Source organism: Aedes albopictus, chromosome 3 (genome assembly GCF_035046485.1).
Source record: "Aedes albopictus strain Foshan chromosome 3, AalbF5, whole genome shotgun sequence".
NCBI lineage: Eukaryota > Metazoa > Arthropoda > Insecta > Diptera > Culicidae > Aedes > Aedes albopictus.
In genome coordinates, this window is record NC_085138.1 from 45,522,907 (window position 1) to 45,546,097 (window position 23,191).

At 40.9% G+C, this 23,191-nt stretch overlaps 1 protein-coding gene across 1 annotated transcript; it reads left to right on the plus strand.

The window, feature by feature from the left end:
* The first annotated feature begins 4,818 nt into the window (after window positions 1-4,818).
* Window positions 4,819-6,558, plus strand: LOC115254145 (uncharacterized). The gene is made up of 3 exons (XM_029869448.2): window positions 4,819-5,010; window positions 5,084-5,725; window positions 5,817-6,558. Exons 1-3 carry the CDS (start codon window positions 4,956-4,958, stop codon window positions 6,362-6,364), a joined length of 1,245 nt encoding a protein of 414 aa, XP_029725308.2. The 5' UTR covers window positions 4,819-4,955; the 3' UTR covers window positions 6,365-6,558.
* Window positions 6,559-23,191: the final 16,633 nt, after the last annotated feature.

Sequence of the window (23,191 nt, forward strand, 5' to 3'; positions counted from 1 at the left end):
TCTTGAAAGCGATCACTGACTATCGATCACTGCGCCATCTCTAAATGATTGCTACATGAGTTTCAGCTGCTCGTTACATACGAAATGGCTGTTGAGCATTTTTACACACATTGCCAATATAAGCATAAACGTCTGTTATCTGTGGATCGACGAAATTTGTCGATAAACACCCCTAAAACTGCAAGAAAAGCGGGATATCGGGCAATATTGTTTTGATTTTGCGATGAATCAGGCAACACCCGAAGCAAAAACGGGAGCAATCCGGAGAAATTCTGAGCAACTCTGTGAAGAAAAATGTACTCTCCAGCACAGTGTCTTGCCCCAAGGGGCCAAGGGTCCGACGCATGGATTTGGAGAAAAATCCAACTTCGCTAGTCGAAAATACCGGGTTCCAGCTGGATTGATAATACAACATCCGCCCTGCGGTGAAAACCTCGGTGAAAACCTATCCTCACATTTTCATATAAAGAATGAGCCATTTTACGAGACGTTTCGGATCAGCTGATCGCTCATTTCATGAATGAAAATTTGACAGGACGTTGCGCCCAAGCCCGTGAGTGTTAATATCAATATCAACACTGTTGTCGTTTCGTAAAATAGACTATAAAACCATATTTTCCAACACCTTCTAATGAAACGAGAATCATATAAGGTTTGCAAATGTTTATTTTTTCATTCATTCATTTTCATTTAATTTATTTCAGCAATTACTTTTACAACTATTGGGTATACATTAGGTTAAAACAGAGATTTGATGTCTTACAACTGTCTTTTAGCAAAGGCCACATTGGGAATTCAATTATAGCAAATTACAAATGGTGGTAGAGACTAGGAAAAAGCCAGAGAAAAAAACCTAGTGTAATTGTTGGATGTTTATTTTTTCGAGTTTCTCATGAACAATCATTCGATTTTTGAAGTGTTCTAACATCAATGAACCTTCCTATCAAAAGCGGATGACAAAAGTTATGAGCACGCCCTATGACGATTGTCAGCCGGTTTTCGGATGATCACCAGTAGTTTGTCGAGTCGAATCGTTGTCGGTCACATGCGAAGTCAGATGCGTCTGACAAAGACGGTATTGTCGCGCTTATCTTAGATTCTCAGCAAGCTGCGTTCGAAACGCGCAGCCTCAGATCGCGCCAGACCGCGCACGTATGATTTGTACACGGTGTGCACCTTGGCTAAAATTGTTTTGCAGCCGCCGGGTGGAGCTGTCAGCCGCCGTGTACAAATCAAACGGGCGCAATCTTATGGCGGCTGACTCAGATCAGCAGGATCTGAGTGATTAAGCTAGGATGCACAATACTTGGGGCAAGACACTGTGCTGGAGAGTACATTTTTCTTCACAGAGTTGCTCAGAATTTCTCCGGATTGCTCCCGTTTTTGCTTCGGGTTTTGCCTGATTCATCGCAAAATCAAAACAATATTGCCCGATATCCCGCTTTTCTTGCAGTTTTAGGGGTGTTTATCGACAAATTTCGTCGATCATTGGTAAAAAGAGTTACTCAGAATTTCTCAGAGTTACTCTCGTTTGCACAGTGTCTTGCCCCTAGGCACAATATTTGTTGAAACCGAGGTTGAAACGGGAAACTTGATCGGACTTGTAAAATAAAGCTCCGCAGATTAATTGATTTTTTGATAAGTTCGTGAAGTTCATTTTAATTTAAAACAAATTTAACCCATTCCTTAATTCTCTTCCAATATAGGCAAAATGAAGGGTCGATCAATCAAGTCGGATGAAGAACGGCCGACTAGATGAAAACCAAGTATGAGGTTGCATTTACAGGATTCATCCAAGGATTCATCACATTACCGGCTGCAAAATCATAATCCCAATTTATCAGCGACATTGTCAGCGCCGAGGAGCACCAACATGTGAAAATCGATCCCTCTGTCAATCCGCACGCTAGGCCTAACTTCGGATCCGATACATGGACTTCCACGTTGCCTTTAGGCCTCGCTTCAGGCCTTCAATTACAGCCAGCAAGCAATTGTTTTTTTTTTGTGATAGGCATGCCAATTTAATAAATGGTTTCAAAAAAAAAACTCATATTGTTTTAATCTCGGTTGTTATTCGTTTCCAACTAGCGTGAAAAAAATAATACATAAATGGGTCCAAATCGAAATGCTTGATACTCAACGATATTTCATACAATATTAAAATTAGAAAACATATGATTTGCAATCCGTTTGCATACACTTTTAAAATGATTACCCTTTCCGTATCGACTGAGCTTTATCCCATACGGGACGAAAATCATACGGTTGATTCTTGCATCGTCAGAGCTGACCGAATGACTGTCATCCGATAATCGACTGCTTTTTGTTAAAGGGCGTGAGCGTATCACCTTTCAGACATTTCCAGGAGGATGTGTTGGTTCAGTGTACATATGGTTTGCGATTCGCATGCGCATTAAGGTGAATCGGGACGCTGTGTTATTTTTCCAATCTTCCCTCTCTTTCTAACAATTTGCCTCGCGATTTTGAAGATGGTAATCTCGATTTCTATCGCACAGATGAGGCTGAAAAACAATCAGCATATGCACTGCAAGTGAGCATACACAATGATAGATTTTTGTTCCATTATATGAAGTAGAATCTGAGATTACCATCTTAGAAGAAACAGAGCAATGGCGGATATTTCCTCGACCGTCCCGTCCGCCCTTAACTTCAAGGAGAATACATTTTACTAAGGTGGCGCAGATAAACATTGCAAACCACTGGTTGTCTCTTCCATTCTTCTGGTGTTCTTATGGAACTGAAATGGTGACGTCACTATTTTAGTTGCATAAGAACACCAGAAGAGTGGAAGAGACAACCAGTGGTTTGCAATGTTTATCTGCGCCACCTTAGTAAAATGTATTCTCCTTGCATTAACTTCTCTCATACTGCCGGGAGATTTTCTCTCTGCTCGAGCCTCGGCTTGATCTATCTCTCGTGAAAAATATTTACATATTGGATTGATACGTGGTTTGATCCTCGTGATTTCATCAATAATCCTTGAGAAAGAAATAATTGATGGAATGGTGGAATAAAGGAAACAAGAAAGCGCTGCCAAATAAACATTTTCAAGCACATGTTGCGCATCGTAAATTTTCATTAGATTATTTAGGAATAATGTTTAATATTTAACATTTGTTCATCATGTTTTATATCACATCTTTAATTTCCACTAACGCATATGAGATTTTCTAGAGCCTTTAGTATAAAATGCTACAAAACTCAGTATATTTTCGACAGCTTTGTTCTCTTCGTCATGGGGTGTTATCTAAAATCTGATAAACTGAAAGTTGGCGTCACATCTTTGCCAATCAAACTGTTTACAACTAAGTTTCAAGCTATTTGGACGACAAAAAACTCTTATGGCATAAAGAGAAACACTGCCAATAATACTCAAAGTCACTCTCAAGGCATATCATTTAATCATCGTTCAGCAATCAATCTAGCTATAGATAAACCTGTTAATAACGGATAAAGCAAACATTTTCAGTTATAGCCGAAACAAACAAATCAATATGGCAATAACCTCTTATCAGCCTTTGTTTTCCAAACCTCTACTCTATATTTACTATGACATTAGCAAAAATCAAAACTTGTTCGAACCTAACTATTATTAATTTATTTATTTTTAACTTTAAATTTGGTAAGAGGGAAAAGCCCCTTAGAGTGATTTCCAAATTTACATGTTGAAGTTCGAACCTTACTGTTAATACTTATTGTTTAAGCTCCATTTTGTATGAAATATTTTGGTTCACCGGTAGAAGTTCATAACTTGTGTTAGAAATTAAAAAAAAACATTAACCTTCTCAAGACATTAGGAAAAATAGTATGATGAATTAGTAAATAGATCCACTATTTATCAATTCACCATACTTATCCGAGAGATTGGATTCAATAAATAAGAGTTTATGAATGCTTACAAAAAATCGAATATGGCGTGATAAATAACCAAAATTATCAAAACATTATTTTTTTTCATAATCATTAATGGAATTGAATAAGCACGTGAAATATCGAAATTTGCACTTTTCTAATGATCAAGTCTTTTTTTTATTTACAATGCAAAAACGTGACAAATTATTTCTAAAAATTTGCTTTCAAAGCATTCCATAAAATTCAATTGAGCTGGCCACCATGAACGCCGTGAACCACGCGCTGAATGTTGGTGAATTGCTATCTCTTCCTCACCGATGGAATGGTCTTCGCTCAATCTGCTGACTCTTTTACCCTGCTGGATTGATCGAATAAAACAACTCAAGGGGAAAGTTTGACGGACTTGGATGATCTTGATGGTTTGGTCAAACTGGATGATAGCGGTGGTTGGATCAATCTTTCGGAGGGGAAATTATTGAAGATATAAACACCAACCTCAATCCTCGCTTTTGCAGGTTGGTCAGTATTTATATCAAGATTCAACATTATCATCCATTTTCTTCGCAATAAAAATGCAAGCAATACATTTAGCAATATTTCTATCAATTTGTGTTTCTTGATGAAGTTGAAGGAAGGATTGAACCTCTTGGTTGAATCAATTTATTGATAAGTGTAAATGGCACTATAGGGCAGTGCATGAAATTATCTCCTTCTCTTTCACTCTCACAGAAATTTTGTAAACAACAAGGCCACGAAACGTCAAAATCCCATACAAAATCAAAACAGTGCAGTGCCATATTGAAATCGTGTAATTCTTATAAGAATCTTAACCGGTTCGTTGTTTTTTGAACAACGAGTGTGGTAGGGTTGAACAGGGTTTGCGAATCAGCATGCGCATGATGATGTTTTGGTTCAGTGTAGTGAAGCTTTCGTTGCAGTTTGACGTTTTTTTGTGGAGCGCGAGAACAGAAAAGTGAAGAGAAAGTGAGCAAACAAAAGCTTCCCGCCACATCGCTCCTGCTGCTGCTGCCTGCTGGATTGGATGCAGAATTTTTCGTCCTCCGAGTTCCGACGGTAGTTCCATGAATAATCAGACTTATTCCCGGTTTGCTGAAGACCTCAGCGGTGGGTCATCAGGTAAGTTACACTAAAATATACTACCGATCGAGATCATATCACTTTTGATGTGTGGATTTCGCCCTCGGAAAAGGTCAGCAACAGCACAGCACCATGACAGAGCCGGATTTCACCCAGTTTGAGCTACCCACCGGAATAGTGAAACGGGAGCGGGAGGAGGGTGACGGTTACGAATCGGACTCCTACTACGATGAGCAAGGTCGTAAAGTACCGGATACTTTTCAGGACTACGAAAATTCTTTCCAGTCCGATTATGACCATTCGGAGGACGGTGATTGTACTGGCGAGTACTGCTTCGAAGAGTCCAGGCGCCGGCGAGGACGGAACTACACACTGGACGACATGACTCCAACCGTTCGGGATCCCCTCTGCAGCTCCGATAGCGACCTGGCCTACCTGTGGCCAGTTTACGTCAGCAATTTCCGGTGTGTCGAGCGGGTCAAACTGCTCAAAAGTATTAGGACGTACTTTTATTCGAAGGGGCTTCACGTCAGGTGGCACTACCGTCCGGAAGGTGGGGAATTCGACGACCTGCAGGTGACCATCGGAATCTACGACATATTGGTGTACTTCGTTTCGCAGTACGACGCCAGCCTGGCCGTCAAGAGGTGCCACCGCGATGTCTACCGAGGCTACACGATGAACGTGTTTCCCGGACGGGTGCCTCTGTATTTTGATCAGAAACGAAGCGTGCTGGTGTGGAAGAAAAACAGAGGTGAGTGGGTTTATATTGAACTTTGGGAAATCGAATGTCCGCGATGTACCCCCATATTGACCAGTAAATAATTTCATTCAAAATTCCACAGGTGTTGCCTACAGCGAACAGTTCTTCGAGAGAAACTTAGCCAAGGTCGAGCCGAAGCCGAAGATAAGCTGCACAGTCAAGTTCGACATCGTGCGGGGAGCCATAGAATTTGCAACCCGCGAAGACATGTCCCGGGCAATGGCCGGAACGAAGCGATTCAAATGGACGCCAGCTCCGGATACGTTTCAGAAGCAGCGCTTCCTAGAAAAGGACCTGTTGCCGGAGATTGAGCGCCATTTGGCTTCGAACCCGAACGCCCTGCGGCTCGACCTGAACGACAAGTTTGCCCAGAAGCTCTGCAAGGACATCCGCCGTCCGAGAGAGCATAGACCGTTCCGGAATTCCAAATGGGAACGATTCGGAAAGCAAAAGCAGTACATTCTCCAAATGTTGCAGCAGGGACGTAAACCCGTTTGCCCCTATTCGGACGCCAGGAGGAAAGATGTGTTCTACTCCATGGTCCGGAAGGTTAAGAAACGGGTGGCAAAGGCACAAGCAAAGGCTGCAAAGAAAGAGCAACGGTCGCAACGGTACACTGCGACGTCTTGAGCTGATGATGGCTTCCTCAACGGTGAGTTTTGTTTTACATGATTTTTTGTTGTTTTTTATTGCACTTTGAATTTGTTGAATTGGACTGCAACAAGAATTATAATTTGTTTTACCGTATGTATTCGGTAAATGGAATAACCATTGACAACATTATAAATATGATTAATAAACTATAAACAGTTCGCACAGAAGAACTACCCCGAGCACTGATTGCATTCATTGATTAATCAAAGAACTTCGGATACCATAAACCTCGCCTAAACTTCGTATTCTTGTTATAAATAATAAAATCTAGTTTTCTATAGCACTCGTTGCTTCTGTTTTACTGCTATTATCGTGGCTGCGCCAAATCGAAGTCGCGACTCGCAAAGCTGCAGATGCTAAGTAAATTTGAATTGTTGGCACTGTCTTTAACCTTCCGTAACTCGCGCGGTTGGTCACCACCATTCGCACCACGCTAATGCCCTAATGCTGAGCACAAAAAGCGATCGCTCGAGGGCTAATTCAGTTAAATTAAGCCTTTAATTCAGCTAATTAGCATAGTAAGCCTTGCATTTTATGTTCAGAAATAAATCATTCTTTAGTTCACTTCTCTAACCGATAAGTCGAGCTTATTCTGCTATCAGGTTATGGGTCGTAGTACGGTAACAAACAATGCTAATCGCAGTAGCAGTTGCTAATCATAGTAACAATAGGATTGCCCAATTTGACGGGTATAGACCGTTCGCAATGCTGTTTTATTTTGTATGGCGAGTTTTAATTTTTTTAAAACTCGCCATACAAAATAAAACAGCATTGCGAACGGCCTTGGGTGCTATTACACTCTTTGCCCAGACGCCAAATATTTGACCACTTTTGACAGATAAATTTTGGCAGGCTGTTTGGCTCTGTTTGTCCCTATTCGTTTTTCGAGAGTGACAAATATTTTTGTTTGCCAGGTACACCTTGGTCAAAATTTAACTGTCAAAAGTGGTCAAATATTTGGCATTGGTCAAAGAGTGTCATACTAGCTTAAATATGATGGAGTATGACGAAGCAACTCGGTAGCAGAGACCAATCATAAGCTAGTATGACACTCTTTGACCAATGCCAAATATTTGACCACTTTTGACAGTTAAATTTTGACCAAGGTGTACCTGGCAAACAAAAATATTTGTCACTCTCGAAAAACGAATAGGGACAAACAGAGCCAAACAACCTGCCAAAATTTATCTGTCAAAAGTGGTCAAATATTTGGCGTCTGTGCAAAGAGTGTAATAGCACCCATAGTAGCCTAAGATCTTTATTTGAAATAAATGTTTAGTTTATATTGAGCACTCGACACCTACGGTTGTCTTTCTTCTACCCTCCAATAAAATAGCTGTTACTACAGTTACAGTAACAGTTTGTTAGCCAGTACCTAAGTCATTCTTCAACAAGCGAGAAACATCAATCTTTCAATAAAGTAACCATAGAAACGGCCGATCAACAAGCCGAAGAAATTTTTCTTTTCGCTTCAAGATTTTTTCACGGAAGAAACAAAACCTGGCGTTCCAGGAGGTGGTGGTAACCCAAACGGAAGTGGGAATCAAGGGAGAAGCGGACAGGATGGTAACGGAAGACGAAGTGAAGAACAAGCGTATGTTGCTCCGAGGCTTCCAGGCGGTGATGTGTCTCTCATACCGGTGGAAAAATTGAGAGGACGCAAAAACTATGTTTCGTGAGCGTTTACCATGATGGCTAGTTTCCACTTGATAAGTACTGTGTAAAAGGATAGGACAAGTATTGCTCACGTAAAACTTTTGCAATCAAAATTACTTAGGCGTTCGCAGTTGATAAGTAATTTACAGCCAGAAAGATTTGCCAACTGGCACTGTCATGCGATACTGTCAGTCATGTTGTTGATTTTCCGTGCGTAAAAGGGACATTTCTCTTTCTTTGTGTTTCTTCTTTCGCGCCTGCGCGTTCACAGTGTGCATCATATTTAGCCGTGTCGCTCTATAATGTGTGCTCCGTCGTCCCTCAGCATGGCTGCATCTGAACACGAGATTGAATTTCTTGAGGTTGAATAATTTGCCGTTACGTAGTTTAAAAATTTATAAAGACACCAGAAATACTATATAGCTTTTGATTGCGTTCACAAAATCAAAAATTTTTTGATCAGGAATAATATATAATGTGTAGCTAATACCATAACAATGACAACAAATTCAGTGTGGTATTGGCGCAGATATGGTTAATATCATAAAATAAGATTTTAGCAAATTTTTTCATCCGTTTTAAAAATTGTAAAGGCTATAATTTTGATGTAACTCGTCAAGACGTCTGAAAATTTGACTCGAAGTTCTTAACAGAGTACCAATAAACTGGTAAAAAAATCTTAAAATCGGTTCAATACGTTTATCTAGTATTTAAAACTCAAATCGCTTCAAGGCATATTTTAGGTACATTTTAACCATTTGATTCCGTGTGTACTATTTTGTTTGTACAACTGTCATGACTGTTCCGATTTTTATTAGCATTTGAAACTGTAAAACCATTATAAAAACTGTTCTTAGCCATATTGCTTGAAAACTTTTCAAGTTATAACTGTGTGAATATCACGATACAAAATTTTTTTTTGATTATTGTGACTTTGTGCCACATATACGGCTAGATCAAATTGAATGAAATTTTTACACAATATTTCTACATGTATACTTTACATACAGAACAGTTTTGATTGAAATCGGTTCAGTGTTTTTGAATCTAGAGCTATAACGGTGAAGAAGTGATATTTTTTTAAAACGTTCGTTTGCTCAAACTTCTCAAATGGAAAAATTCTTGTTTCAACGATATCTCCACCAATATTCAACCGATTTTGATGAAATTTGTATAGTATTAGCTTTACGTAATACACTATTCTTGGTAAAAAATTAGTCATTTACCATTTTATTATGAAATCTCTCTGAATTCCAGGAATTCGTTCCGAGATCCCTACGAGAATTGCTCTGGGATTCCCTCAGAATTTCTGCTTGGGATTCCTCCAGAAATTCCATCCTAGATCTCTCTCGAAATAAATTCAGGATTGCTCCAGGAGTTCTTTCTGGGATACCTAAGGGATTTCCCTCAGATATTATTCCAGCAATTTGTTTAGGATTTGTTCAGAACTTCCAGGAGTTCTCTCCAGGATTACTCCTGTAACTCCATACGGGATTCCTTCAGAGATTCCTTCATGGAATTCTCTAGAAATTCCTTCCGAGATTCCTCCAGAAGATTCCTATGAAATTATTCTAGAAGTTCTTTCAGGGATTCTTTCACGAGTTTTTTTTATGATTTCTCCAGAACCTTTTGGAATGTCTTCAGATTTTTATCTGGGAAGAAACTATTGAAAGAATCTCTGAAATCGCTCGTGTAGATATTCCCTGCAAAACTGCTGGAGATATTCTTAAGAAACTGTTGGAGGAATTTTATAAGGAACTCAAGAGCAAGTCTTGGAGTACTTCCATAAAGAATATAAAAAAACTTCTGGAGTTTTCCATGAGCAAAATTTAAGAAACTTCCAAAATGAATTTCAGAATATGTAATCTGCAAGGAATCCCAGTAGAAGTTCTTGGAGGAATCCCGGAAGGATATCCTGGATAAATTATTGGACAAATCTTAGAAGGAACTCCTGGAAGAAACTTGACTTATTTTCCAGGAGTCTGGAAGTTCTGAAGAAATTCCGGAAAGAACTTTTAAAAAATTCCCGGCAGATACCCCGGGTAAAATTTCTGGAGAGGTCCCTGATGCCACCCCTGGTGAAATCTTAGAAGAAAATCCTGGAGAAATACCAGAAGAAACTATGAGAGGAACCCATAAATTTACTCCTAGAGGAAACCTAGAAGGAGTTCCTGGAGGAATCCCGGAAGAAGCTAGAGGAATTACAAAAGGAATTCTTTGGGGATTCGCATGAGAAACGTCCAGAGAAAACCTAGATGAATCTCAAAAAGTTGTATCTTAGAAAGAAATCCTGGAAGAATCACTGAAAGAACTCCAGGACGAATCTAAGAATGAATTCCTATAGAAATCCTAGAAGGAACTCCTGAAATAATCCCGGAAGGAATTCCTGCGGCAATCTCCGAATAAATATCTGAGTGAACCCCAAATAAAAAATACTTAAGAAATCCCGGATGAAATTATTGTAGAATAGTTCGAAAAAACTCCTGGTAGAATCTTAGAAAACACCTCTGGAGAAAACCCTGAAGGAACTCCTAGAAGATCCCAAAATAAAAAAAAAACAAAATAAATAAATCCTGAATTAAGGTAAAACGGGACGCCGTGTTATTTTTCCTATCTTGCCTCTCTTTCTAACAATTTGCCTCGCGATTTCAAAGATGGTAAGCTCGAGTTCTATCGCACTGAAGATGCTGAAAACCAATCAGCATATGCACTGCAAGTGAGCATACACAGTGATAGGTTTTTGTTGCAAAATATGAAGTAGAATCTGAGATTACCATCTTAGTAGCAACAGTGCAATGGCGGATATTTCCCCGACCGTCCCGTCCGCCCTTAAAAGGAACTCACGGAGGGATTTTTTTGTAAAACTTCTAATGAAAATCTCAGAGACATTTTATAAGAATCCCCTGCGAACTTCTGGTGGATTTTTCGGTGGAACATCTGGAAGAATTTCAAGAGGACTTTCTGTGAAACCCCAAAGAAAAACCTTCGTACGGAATGCCAAAAGATTCATCACAAAGAATCTTTCGTGGATCTTCATTAAATTCCCTGTGAAGCTTTGTCCTACCTCGTATTTCATCTAAAACTCCACAAAGTCAGAGGTCAGAGTCCCAGCCGAATTCCTCCCACCGTAGTCCGAACTCCAATATTGCAGAATTTATAATTAGTATCCAACCATAGTTCTCGCTGTAATACCATTAAAAGCTTTTTTTTTAATTTCTTTTTATTTGTGAATTTTAACTTAGGCTAATTCTTCACACACCCATTAAAAGTTCCCTCAGAATCCCAGCGTCTCTCATTAGCATTTCCCTTGGAACTCCGTTTGAAATCTCACTATCTGGATTTTCCCCATACGCGCGCAAAAATTAAATTTAAATTTCAATCACACTTCCTGTGGAAACGAACAAAATTTCTCCAAGTCCAAATCGTAAACAACAAGGCCACGAAACGCCACACGAACAACGAAGAATTTATCTAGCAACCGCCGTATGAGCGCTTGCACGCTGACGTCATCACTGTCTCCTTCTCTTTCTTTCCTTCGGCGTCGGTCCATAAAGCCGTCCTTGCCCTCAAAAAAATTTGAGGGCAATGTTTACAAATCGTATGAGAATTCGATGAGGTTATGTTTTTGATGCAAGCCTCTATGCAGTGCCCTTTTCTTCACATCCTTCTTACAGCATCGTTTCGGAAAAATGCTGTCGGTTAAACAAATGTCAAAATTACTTACGGAAAAAGGAGGAATTTTACTTGAGCGCTCTACTTGGGAACTGGAAACTTACCATGAGGATGGTGATGATTCGCGAAGAAACGTGGTGAACTGTGCACTAAAGACACTGTATGCTAAAGACACGAAATCTGATGATTGTTGCTGTTGATGATGATTGTCGCGTCATGACGATGATGCTGTCGAGCAATGCTTTTAAAGCGCGTTTGACATGTCTCCTGCTCGATTGGAATGACATTGACAGCAAATTTGGAATTCCAATTGGAACATTTCGTGTCTTTGCATATAGTGTCTTTACTGTGCACCAGACACCAGAGGGTATCGAGGTGAATGCGGATCTGTCGGAGCGAGCTCTCGCGACCATTTGCCTCAGCATCGAACCGTATAATTACAGCCTGGTTCAGCAGAAGGCAAAGACGACGCAGGAAGCATGGTCAAGTTTGAAGACGGCATTCCAAGAGTGCGGCAGGACGCGGAAGATGAACCTGCTACGCAAACTGACACGTTTGGAACAGGATGATTGTTCGTCGTGTTGTTCGTCGGTGGAAGAGTACGTGGTCGAGATAATGTCCACAAGTCACAAGCTCGAAGAAATTTGGTTCAAGTTGGACGATGAGTGTCTTTCGCTGATCCTGCTGATGGGTTTTGTTGACTACGCCCCTGGCGTAGAAGCGCACCTTCTCATCCGACGTCATAGCATGCACACACACCAGCGCACGCAAGTATCGTACAAACCGTTTACTCAAAACGTCAAACCACCGCTATCCATTGTGAACAAGAACTCTTTAGAAACAAGTGCATTGTATAATTGATTCCACGTTTCAAGTTTGCAGTGGCTAATTTAAATGCATAAATCTAGTGCTTTTTTAACCATTCCGTTAAAATAATATCAAGAAGTGAATTTACAAGTAGGTAATTAGTATACAGTGAGTTTTCTAGTGAACTAAAACATGAAATTATTGCTCCCCTAAGTGCATAGAGTTCTCGAACCAGTGTCACTTGGTAACCTCCAAAATCGCTCAAGCTTGTATGAGCACAAATGTGTGGTAAGAAAACCATTCAATATTGTATTTCCCAAAGTTTTAAGTGAACGACAATCTTAGGAAATTCGACCAAACGAAGACCGAACCGAGTGACTAGACCGAAAGCGTACAGAAATACTAGGGAGACTAAACGTAAGTGTTTTTCTTTTCCATTATGTAACCATAGTTCGTAAGACAAAATGCCAGCGAAGAGGCCGTTGAAATTTGTACCTCCTTTGTTCCATGCAGGAATTTATTAATCTACCCAGGATTCCAATATACCACCCTAGACATCCAAACCAATTTTGTTCATTTCGGTGATTATTAAATCGGAAAAATCCCTCTCTGTTGGACATCTTCCAACAGGTTTAACGAGGCGATATGAACCCATGGTCATGGAATCCGGAAACATGGAGTCCGATGTAGTCAAGTCGAAGATTCTGCAAGATGTGACTTGCGAAAGAGATGGAAGATCTGAACATTCTGCCGGAGTGTTGGGGGTACGCAACAGGAGAAGCACCAAGAAGGAGAAGCCAAACGGCACTGCATAAACCGGTGCAGCAGACGGAGCGCTGGCTGGATCCTGGATTTTGGAGAAGGTCGCCATATGTGCCGATCGCAGTCGGCCTTCAAAGAGCCAAAAAAGCCAGATTGGGGAAACGATCGCGATATACGACGCATATTGAAGTTAAGGCAGAGGTGAAGCCCAGTTTTGTGTTCCAAAGGAATCGTTGAAGAAAGTTCTTGAGCGATTCAGGCAAGGAATTTCCCATGCATCCTGATAGGCCAAAAAATTCCTTCTGAACTGCAAACAGCCCTGTAATAAAGATACCTAACCCAACCTAAAGGGGGAATGCTAGCATAGTAAGCCTTGCATCACAGACAAACAGACGTATCACTTAGAACAAAATGCGATTAAAATCATCGTCACAAAAGTATAATCGTCCAATGCTATTTATGCTGCGTTTCGCAAACCCACTGAATAGATGGCGGTAATGAGCAAACGTGAAACAGGAGCAAAAACGATGCGAGCGCAATGAGCTAGAGTTTTGCGAACTACATAATATTTGAATAGTCCTGTACGGGTGCTTCCCAAAGTCTATCAGCAAACCAGGTTTTATGGTGGTTAGCTATAAGCTGCAAATTGGTTTTTATTATTAACTAGCTGACCCGACAAACCTTGTATTGCCCATTTTTATTGTTGCTCTTGCACAGGTGTTTTTTTAGGTGTTTTCTAATGTTTTTCCTTGTAATTTTCTTAATATGTTCTACATATGAACATAGTTACCCACCATTAACCAAATTGAACCTTTCAAAAATCTTGTTGATCATTTCATTAAATAATTAGTTGTATGGTTCCAAAGAGTCTGTAAACTCATTTGTATAAACATCGGAAGCCCGGCTCCAGAGGCACGTTATCTTCCATTTGGTACATTTGTCTCAGATAGAGAATGCTGTTTGGTGGTTTGGTTGCTAACTAACTTTTTATCAATTTAACTTAAACTGACAACTCCACCATAGAATTTACAGTTCAACTGCCATAAACTACAAAACAGCGCCACTCGAAAGCAAACCTTCGATAAAAAGAAGGAAACATTTAGATATGTTGTAAATTTTAGCAGTTGGTCCGTAAAGAAAATGGAACAGTGTGACTTGAAATTTATCTGTGTGGGAGCCTCCCGTTTCATACACCGCAGAGGTCTCACACCAAGCTAAGAACCTTCCCCGGCCCAAACATATCTACCTACAAAATTTCACACCGATCGGATAAGTAGTTTCCGAATGCATAAGCGTCAGACAGACAGACAGCGCGAGTAATAAATTGCTAGAGAAATTCCCAGAAGTATTTCTGGAGTAATACCATGAAGAATTCTTGGAAGAATATCTTGATGAATTACTGTAGGAAGAATCTTTAGTGGAATCCCTGAAGGCATTCCTGGTAAATTCCTCTAGAAATTACTGGTAGAATACTGGGGAAAACCTGATGTAATTACTGGAGGAATCCCTGGATTCTTGGAATAATGCGTGTATAAACTCCGGGGAATTCCTGGTGGAATTCTTAAAGGTATTCCTGGAGTGGTCCCAGAATCAAATGCTGAAGAAATTCCTGGATGAATCCCTGGAGGAATCCCTATGAAAATCCCTGGAGGAACTCCTGGAAGAATGCCTGTAGGTAATTCCTGGAGGAATTCCTAGAGCGATCCCTAGGGGATTCCCTAGAGAAGCTCCTGAAGGAATGCCTGGAGACATGCCTGTGCGAATTCCTGGAGGAATATCTAGAGAAATTCCTCGATAAATCTTAAGAGGAACTCCTGGAGGAATTTCGGGAAGATTTTCTTGAAGAATCGTTGGAAAACTTTCAGGTAGAATCCCTGGAGGAATCCTTTAAAGAATTTCTGTTGAAATTCCTCGAGAAATCCCTAATAAAATTTCTTCAGAAATTTCATGAGATATCTCTAGAGAAATACATGGAGGAACTCCTCGAGGAATCCTTGAGAAACCTCCAGAAGAACTCCTGGAGGAATCCCTACAGAAATCCCATTAGCAATTTCCAGAGGAATTCCAGGAAAAAATCTTAGAAGAACATCTGGATGAATTATTTGTTGAATTATCGAAGGAATTCCTGGAGGAATCTCTGGAAGTATCTTTAGAGGAATCCCTGAAGGAACTTCTGGTAAATACCTGGACCAATTCCTGAAGAAAATCCCGGAGGAAATGCTGATGGGATTCCTGGAGGGATTCCATGAACCAATTTCAGGTAAAATCTCTGGAGGAATCCTTGCAGTAATACCTTGAGGAGAAATTTCTGGAAAAACTTCTTAAGGAAATCTTGGAAAAATTCCCGGAAAAAATCCTGGAGGAATAACTGAAGAAAATCATAAACGAATTTCAAAAAGGAATCCCTGGATGATTTTCTGGATCAATTCCTGGATCAATTCTTGGTGTGATTTCTGAAGGTATTCTTGGTGGCAATCTTGCAGGAAATGCCTGGATGAAATCCAGAAATCCTGAGGTAAATTCTTCAGGAATTCCGGAGCTAATATCTGCTGGAGTTCCTGGGGTAATTCCTGGTGGAATTCTCAAAAGCATTCCTGGAGGAGTCCCAGAACTAAATCTAGAAGGAATGGCTGGATGAATCCTTGGAAAAATCCCTATAGAAATCCCTGGAGGAATGCCTGGAGGTATTTCTGAAAGAATTCCTGGAGGAATTCCTAAAAGAATTCGTGGAGGAATTCCAAGAGCAATCCCTAGAGGAACTCCTGCAGGAATGTTGGCCCCTCAGCTCCGATGTCGTGCACGCTTGTTATGCACTACAGCCAGCGTGCACGATTTTAAAGCTGGGGGCCAAATGCGCTGTAGTTACGCGCTTGCTTAAGCCCCTGGCCTCCAGCGCCCGGCCACCCTGTGAACATCTTTTCCGACTGTACCCATCCCCATCTCAGCCATTCGTTCAGTGCTTGGTCGTCGAAAGCCGGTCATTTTGGAACCAAAGTGCGGGCAATTCCACGTTCCCGAAGCCCCACCAACTCGGCCTTCGTTTCCGGCCATTCCGAGGACATCTGCTCCGGTCGAAGTCATCACCATCTCGGCCGAACGTTTTCCGCCCGGCCGTTGAAAGCTGGCCATTTCTGACCAAAGCACGGGCAAATTCACGCGCCCGAAGCTTCATCAGGTAGGACTGTCTCCCCGATCCCGGCCGCCCGACTGCATTTCTTCGATCCTGGACTTCTCCCCGCCGCTGCCACCGCCACTGCTACCAGTTACCCCGTCGTTGCTCCTCCGCTGCCTCTGAAGATTCCATCCTGCCCCCGAAGCCTGGGGATTTGGGCTGGTTTCTCTCCGAAACCGAGCCGATAGATTTCAAAAATCCAAATATAAGTATGCGGTTGCCATTTCATATTTGACAATTGCTGGGCTCATTGCAGCACCGCACTCTAGATTGGTTTTGTTTGCGACCGTGTTGAACTTCTCTCTCCATCCCCAGCACCGACTCCGTATTCTCTCCTCTATCCAAAGCCAATTCCTTCACTGTATCCCCTGATTCTGCACCGATAGCTGTCAGTACTTCTGCGGAGTTGGATAGGAAGTTGCGAAGCTCGAACCCGCCTCTTGAGTGGACGTGTTTCACCTCGTTCACGACTTCTACCGCTTCCTGAACCGTCTGGAAGCTGTCCAGGTAGTCGTCCACGTAGTGATGCTTGGTAATAGCGGTCGCAGCTCGTGGATATCGCTCGGAAAACTCTTCGGCGTTAAGGTTCTTAACGAATTGGGCACAAACGGGCGAACAGGTGGAGCCGAACGTCGCAACATCCATAACGTAGATCTGTGCCTCCTCGGTAGGGTGATCTCGCCAAAGGAAGCATTGAGAGAGCCGATCTTGTTCCCTGATCTGTATTTGATGGAACATCTCTCTAATGTCCCCAGCTACGGCTACGGGAAATTGACGAAACGAACTCAGCACCGCTAATAGAGGTCCCAAGTAACCAAAAGTGCCGCTCCCCATGACAAAATGCACTTTCAAGTTCCGCGAAGTTCAGATAAAGTTCCAAATGGAACTTTCTGGCTGCTTAAGAGGCTAACGATGAGCCTTGCTGGAACTTCGGTCACAAGTTCCGACAAGGCTCTTTGTTAGCCTCTTAAGCAGGCTGAAAGTTCCGTTCGGAACTTTATCTGAACTTCGTGGAACTTTAAAGCTGCTTAAGATGCTACTCGGAACTTTGTCGGAACTTTCAAGTTCATAGAAGTTCAGTTCAGTAGCATTGTGTTTCAATGAAGATTAAATTTATTTTTTTTTTTACAGAAAACAACTGTTTGAGCATACACCAGGGGGGTAGACACTCTAATCATGATTAGAAAGATTAGACGGGATTAGGAAAGATTAGGCGGGATTAGGAAAGCGCTTTGCAAAACAAAAACCATCATGCTTTTCGTTCAGTGTTACGAACTGTCATTTTGTTCGTTCCTGATTTTGTTGATAAACAAACGAGTAAGAGCCGGTGCGAGCTTCTCGCGTTTTCCGGACGGAGTGTCCGTTCTATCTGGAACCGCCGGTGATTGTCGTAGTATTCACTGACGGAAGAAGATTTTTGTATTTACCTAGCTTTCCTGTACCAAAGTCCTCGCGAAACAAGTAGTCACCAACTTCTTGTAGATGCTGTTCTTTTTATAATCGACTGTTATAATGCCGGTCTTGCATTAGTCAATCCGGTGTTTCGTGATTTAGTGACGAGGTGGAAGAGGGTGATGACGGAGCCTCCAAAACCGAAGTGACTGGATTCTTCAGTGAGGTAATAAGAATGAATTTAACGCGGTGTAAGTTGAGTAGGTTGTCATAATTATCTTGTAGGAAATTTTCAAATTCTACCATGATGGCGACACATACCGGACGTGGTCATTCGGCACGAAATGGACCAAGTAAATGACAAGGAGGAGAACATGCATCTGGAGCCGACCTACTGAAGTAAATGAGGAAACACGCTGGTGGCCGTTCACAAAACTGAAACCCGAAACACTCCAGGAAGATCATACGATTGGAAATCAAAAGCAGTGATTTGATCCAGACGGATTTCATGAAAACGGAACCGCTGCAACAGGTTGTACGGATCAGCAGTTGTTGGCGAAGGCCATATACAGTTGTTGAATGCCGGCACGGTCTCGTTGAAGGGCAAGTAGCGCCTTTTCACCCGAGCCAATTCATTTGAGAAAATCCAAAGGCCTTCTGCAGCAAGGCTATCTAAATGATTCCCAACCAAGTGAATCAGTCAAAAAAAAAAAAAAGAGTGAAGTACGTTCTAAATTTGCTGCACACGTTGCGCGGGTGTCAACTGGTGGAACTGATGGTGATCTTGGATGAGAAAGCGACCTCAAGCCGGCTAATATCAATCCGGGTGATACACGGCATCACAGCATCGGAACCGGAAACAACTCCGAAGCAAATGAAACGTTCACAAACTACATCGAGGGGACCTAAAAATTTCGATAAACGACGGACGTAACAAATGAACGTTCCCTGACCGGAAAGAAAATTGTAAGAAGTTGACTTCGACTAGATCCTCAACTGCCTTCTGAAAATAAAGAGATTTGAATCAGGGACATCTAACCATTTTTACAATGCTTGCGTTTTTGTACACAAATGTTTATTTTTGCGATAGAATGGCATGAGAGGATATGAAGAACTGACTCAATGACAAATTATTAATAAAAGAACGTTGTTCTACGGACCTTGAGAGAAGTGTTTGATTTTAAAGTACACATGATAAGCATCACCTTTTGGCTAGAAAACACATGGTGAACCTTATTCACTACCATGCATTTTGATTGACAATTGTTTGAATGAGGAGATCTTAACTACATTTTTGCATAACCATGCAATTTGGGAGGACTTGGTGAACCAAATTAGCTATTCAAATTCTGAAGCAAATCAAAGTTGTAATGAGGAATCCCAATTCAAAATGAAACCGTTTTGCATCACCATGCAATTTGGGAGGGCTTGGTGAACCTAATAACAAATACTAATTCTGATTAGGAACTTCACTCCTACTTGAGAAACAACTCAAAGGTTTTTGAAAGAGGAACTCTAATTTAAAATGAAACCGTTTTGCATCATCATGCAATTTGAAAGCACGTCGTGCACATAATTAGATATTACAAATTCTGATTAGGAGCGAAGTTTACTTGAGAAATTCTGAAGCAAATCAAAGTTGTAATGAGGAATCCTAATTCAAAATGAAACCGGTTTGCATCACCATGCAATTTGGGGAGGACTAGGTGAACCGAATTAGCAATTACGAATTTTGATTAGGAGCGAAGTTTAAATACTTGAGAAACTCAGAAACAACTCAAAAGTTTTTGACTCAATTCAAAATGAAACAGTTTTGCATCACCATGCAATTTGGGAGGACATAGTGAATCTTCTCACAAGACTAAGTCTTTTAATGCGTCACCTCGCAGTTTAGGACATGGTGTATTCTCACAAGAATGTCCAAAACTATTTTTAAAGAACGACTGAAAAAACATTTAATGCGTCATCTCGCAGTTTAGGAGGACATTGAGAACCTTCTCACAAGAATCTCGAAAACTATTTCCAAAGAACGACTGAAAAAAAAACATGTAAACCTCGCAGTTTAGGAGGACATGGTGAACCTTCTCACAAGAATCTCAAAAACTATTTCCGAAGAACGACTGAAATAACATAATGTGTCACCTCGCAGTTCAGGAGGACATGGTGAACCTTCTCACAAGAATCTCGAAAACTATTTCCAAAGAACGACTGAAAAAAAAACATGTAAACCTCGCAGTTTAGGAGGACATGGTGAACCTTCTCACAAGAATCTCAAAAACTATTTCCGAAGAACGACTGAAATAACATTTAATGTGTCACCTCGCAGTTCAGGAGGACATGGTGTACCTTCTCACAAGAATGTCCAAAACTATTTTAAAAGAACGACTGAAAAAAACATGTAATGCGTCACCTCGCAGTTTAGGAGGACATGGTGAACCTTCTCACAAGAATCTCGAAAACTATTTCCAAAGAACGACTGAAAATAACATTTAATGTGTCACCTCGCAGTTCAGGAGGACATGGTATACCTTCTTACAAGAATGTCCAAAACTATTTTTAAAGAACGACTGAAAAAATCATTTAATGCGTCACCTCGCAGTTCAGGAGGACATGGTGTACCTTCTCACAAGAATCTCGAAAACTATTTCCGAAGAACGACTGAAAAAAAACATGTAATGCGTCACCTCGCAGTTTAGGAGGACATGGTGAACCTTCTCACAAGAATCTCGAAAACTATTTCCGAAGAACGACTGAAATAACATTTGATGCGTCACCTCGCAGTCTGGAGGACATGGTGTACCTTCTCACAAGAATCTCGAAAACTATTTCCAAAGAACGACTGAAAAAAACATGTAAACCTCGCAGTTTAGGAGGACATGGTGAACCTTCTCACAAGAATCTCAAAAACTATTTCCGAAGAACGACTGAAATAACATTTAATGTGTCACCTCGCAGTTCAGGAGGACATGGTGAACCTTCTCACAAGAATCTCGAAAACTATTTCCAAAGAACGACTGAAAAAAAACATGTAAACCTCGCAGTTTAGGAGGACATGGTGAACCTTCTCACAAGAATCTCAAAAACTATTTCCGAAGAACGACTGAAATAACATTTAATGTGTCACCTCGCAGTTTAGGAGGACATGGTGTACCTTCTCACAAGAATGTCCAAAACTATTTTAAAAGAACGACTGAAAAAAACATGTAATGCGTCACCTCGCAGTTTAGGAGGACATGGTGAACCTTCTCACAAGAATCTCGAAAACTATTTCCAAAGAACGACTGAAAAAAACATGTAAACCTCGCAGTTTAGGAGGACATGGTGAACCTTCTCACAAGAATCTCGAAAACTATTTCCGAAGAACGACTGAAATAACATTTGATGCGTCACCTCGCAGTCTGGAGGACATGGTGTACCTTCTCACAAGAATCTCGAAAACTATTTCCAAAGAACGACTGAAAAAAACATGTAATGCGTCACCTCGCAGTTTAGGAGGACATGGTGAACCTTCTCACAAGAATCTCGAAAACTATTTCCAAAGAACGACTGAAAAAAACATGTAAACCTCGCAGTTTAGGAGGACATGGTGAACCTTCTCACAAGAATCTCAAAAACTATTTCCGAAGAACGACTGAAATAACATTTAATGTGTCACCTCGCAGTTCAGGAGGACATGGTGAACCTTCTCACAAGAATCTCGAAAACTATTTCCAAAGAACGACTGAAAAAAAACATGTAAACCTCGCAGTTTAGGAGGACATGGTGAACCTTCTCACAAGAATCTCAAAAACTATTTCCGAAGAACGACTGAAATAACATTTAATGTGTCACCTCGCAGTTTAGGAGGACATGGTGTACCTTCTCACAAGAATCTCGAAAACTATTTCCAAAGAACGACTGAAAAAAAAACATGTAAACCTCGCAGTTTAGGAGGACATGGTGAACCTTCTCACAAGAATCTCGAAAACTATTTCCGAAGAACGACTGAAATAACATTTGATGCGTCACCTCGCAGTCTGGAGGACATGGTGTACCTTCTCACAAGAATCTCGAAAACTATTTCCAAAGAACGACTGAAAAAAACATGTAATGCGTCACCTCGCAGTTTAGGAGGACATGGTGAACCTTCTCACAAGAATCTCGAAAACTATTTCCAAAGAACGACTGAAAAAAACATGTAAACCTCGCAGTTTAGGAGGACATGGTGAACCTTCTCACAAGAATCTCAAAAACTATTTCCGAAGAACGACTGAAATAACATTTAATGTGTCACCTCGCAGTTCAGGAGGACATGGTGAACCTTCTCACAAGAATCTCGAAAACTATTTCCAAAGAACGACTGAAAAAAAACATGTAAACCTCGCAGTTTAGGAGGACATGGTGAACCTTCTCACAAGAATCTCAAAAACTATTTCCGAAGAACGACTGAAATAACATTTAATGTGTCACCTCGCAGTTTAGGAGGACATGGTGTACCTTCTCACAAGAATGTCCAAAACTATTTTAAAAGAACGACTGAAAAAAACATGTAATGCGTCACCTCGCAGTTTAGGAGGACATGGTGAACCTTCTCACAAGAATCTCGAAAACTATTTCCAAAGAACGACTGAAAAAAACATGTAAACCTCGCAGTTTAGGAGGACATGGTGAACCTTCTCACAAGAATCTCGAAAACTATTTCCGAAGAACGACTGAAATAACATTTGATGCGTCACCTCGCAGTCTGGAGGACATGGTGTACCTTCTCACAAGAATCTCGAAAACTATTTCCAAAGAACGACTGAAAAAAACATGTAATGCGTCACCTCGCAGTTTAGGAGGACATGGTGAACCTTCTCACAAGAATCTCGAAAACTATTTCCAAAGAACGACTGAAAAAAACATGTAAACCTCGCAGTTTAGGAGGACATGGTGAACCTTCTCACAAGAATCTCAAAAACTATTTCCGAAGAACGACTGAAATAACATTTAATGTGTCACCTCGCAGTTCAGGAGGACATGGTGAACCTTCTCACAAGAATCTCGAAAACTATTTCCAAAGAACGACTGAAAAAAAAACATGTAAACCTCGCAGTTTAGGAGGACATGGTGAACCTTCTCACAAGAATCTCAAAAACTATTTCCGAAGAACGACTGAAATAACATTTAATGTGTCACCTCGCAGTTTAGGAGGACATGGTGTACCTTCTCACAAGAATGTCCAAAACTATTTTAAAAGAACGACTGAAAAAAACATGTAATGCGTCACCTCGCAGTTTAGGAGGACATGGTGAACCTTCTCACAAGAATCTCGAAAACTATTTCCAAAGAACGACTGAAAAAAACATGTAAACCTCGCAGTT

Coding starts and splice junctions, on each gene's coding strand:
- LOC115254145 (XM_029869448.2), top strand. CDS start 4,956: ATGAATAATCAGACTTATTCCCGGTTTGCTGAAGACCTCAGCGGTGGG. Junction 5,011..5,083: donor CCTCAGCGGTGGGTCATCAG/GTAAGTTACACT, acceptor CCCTCGGAAAAG/GTCAGCAACAGCACAGCACC. Junction 5,726..5,816: donor GGTGTGGAAGAAAAACAGAG/GTGAGTGGGTTT, acceptor AAAATTCCACAG/GTGTTGCCTACAGCGAACAG.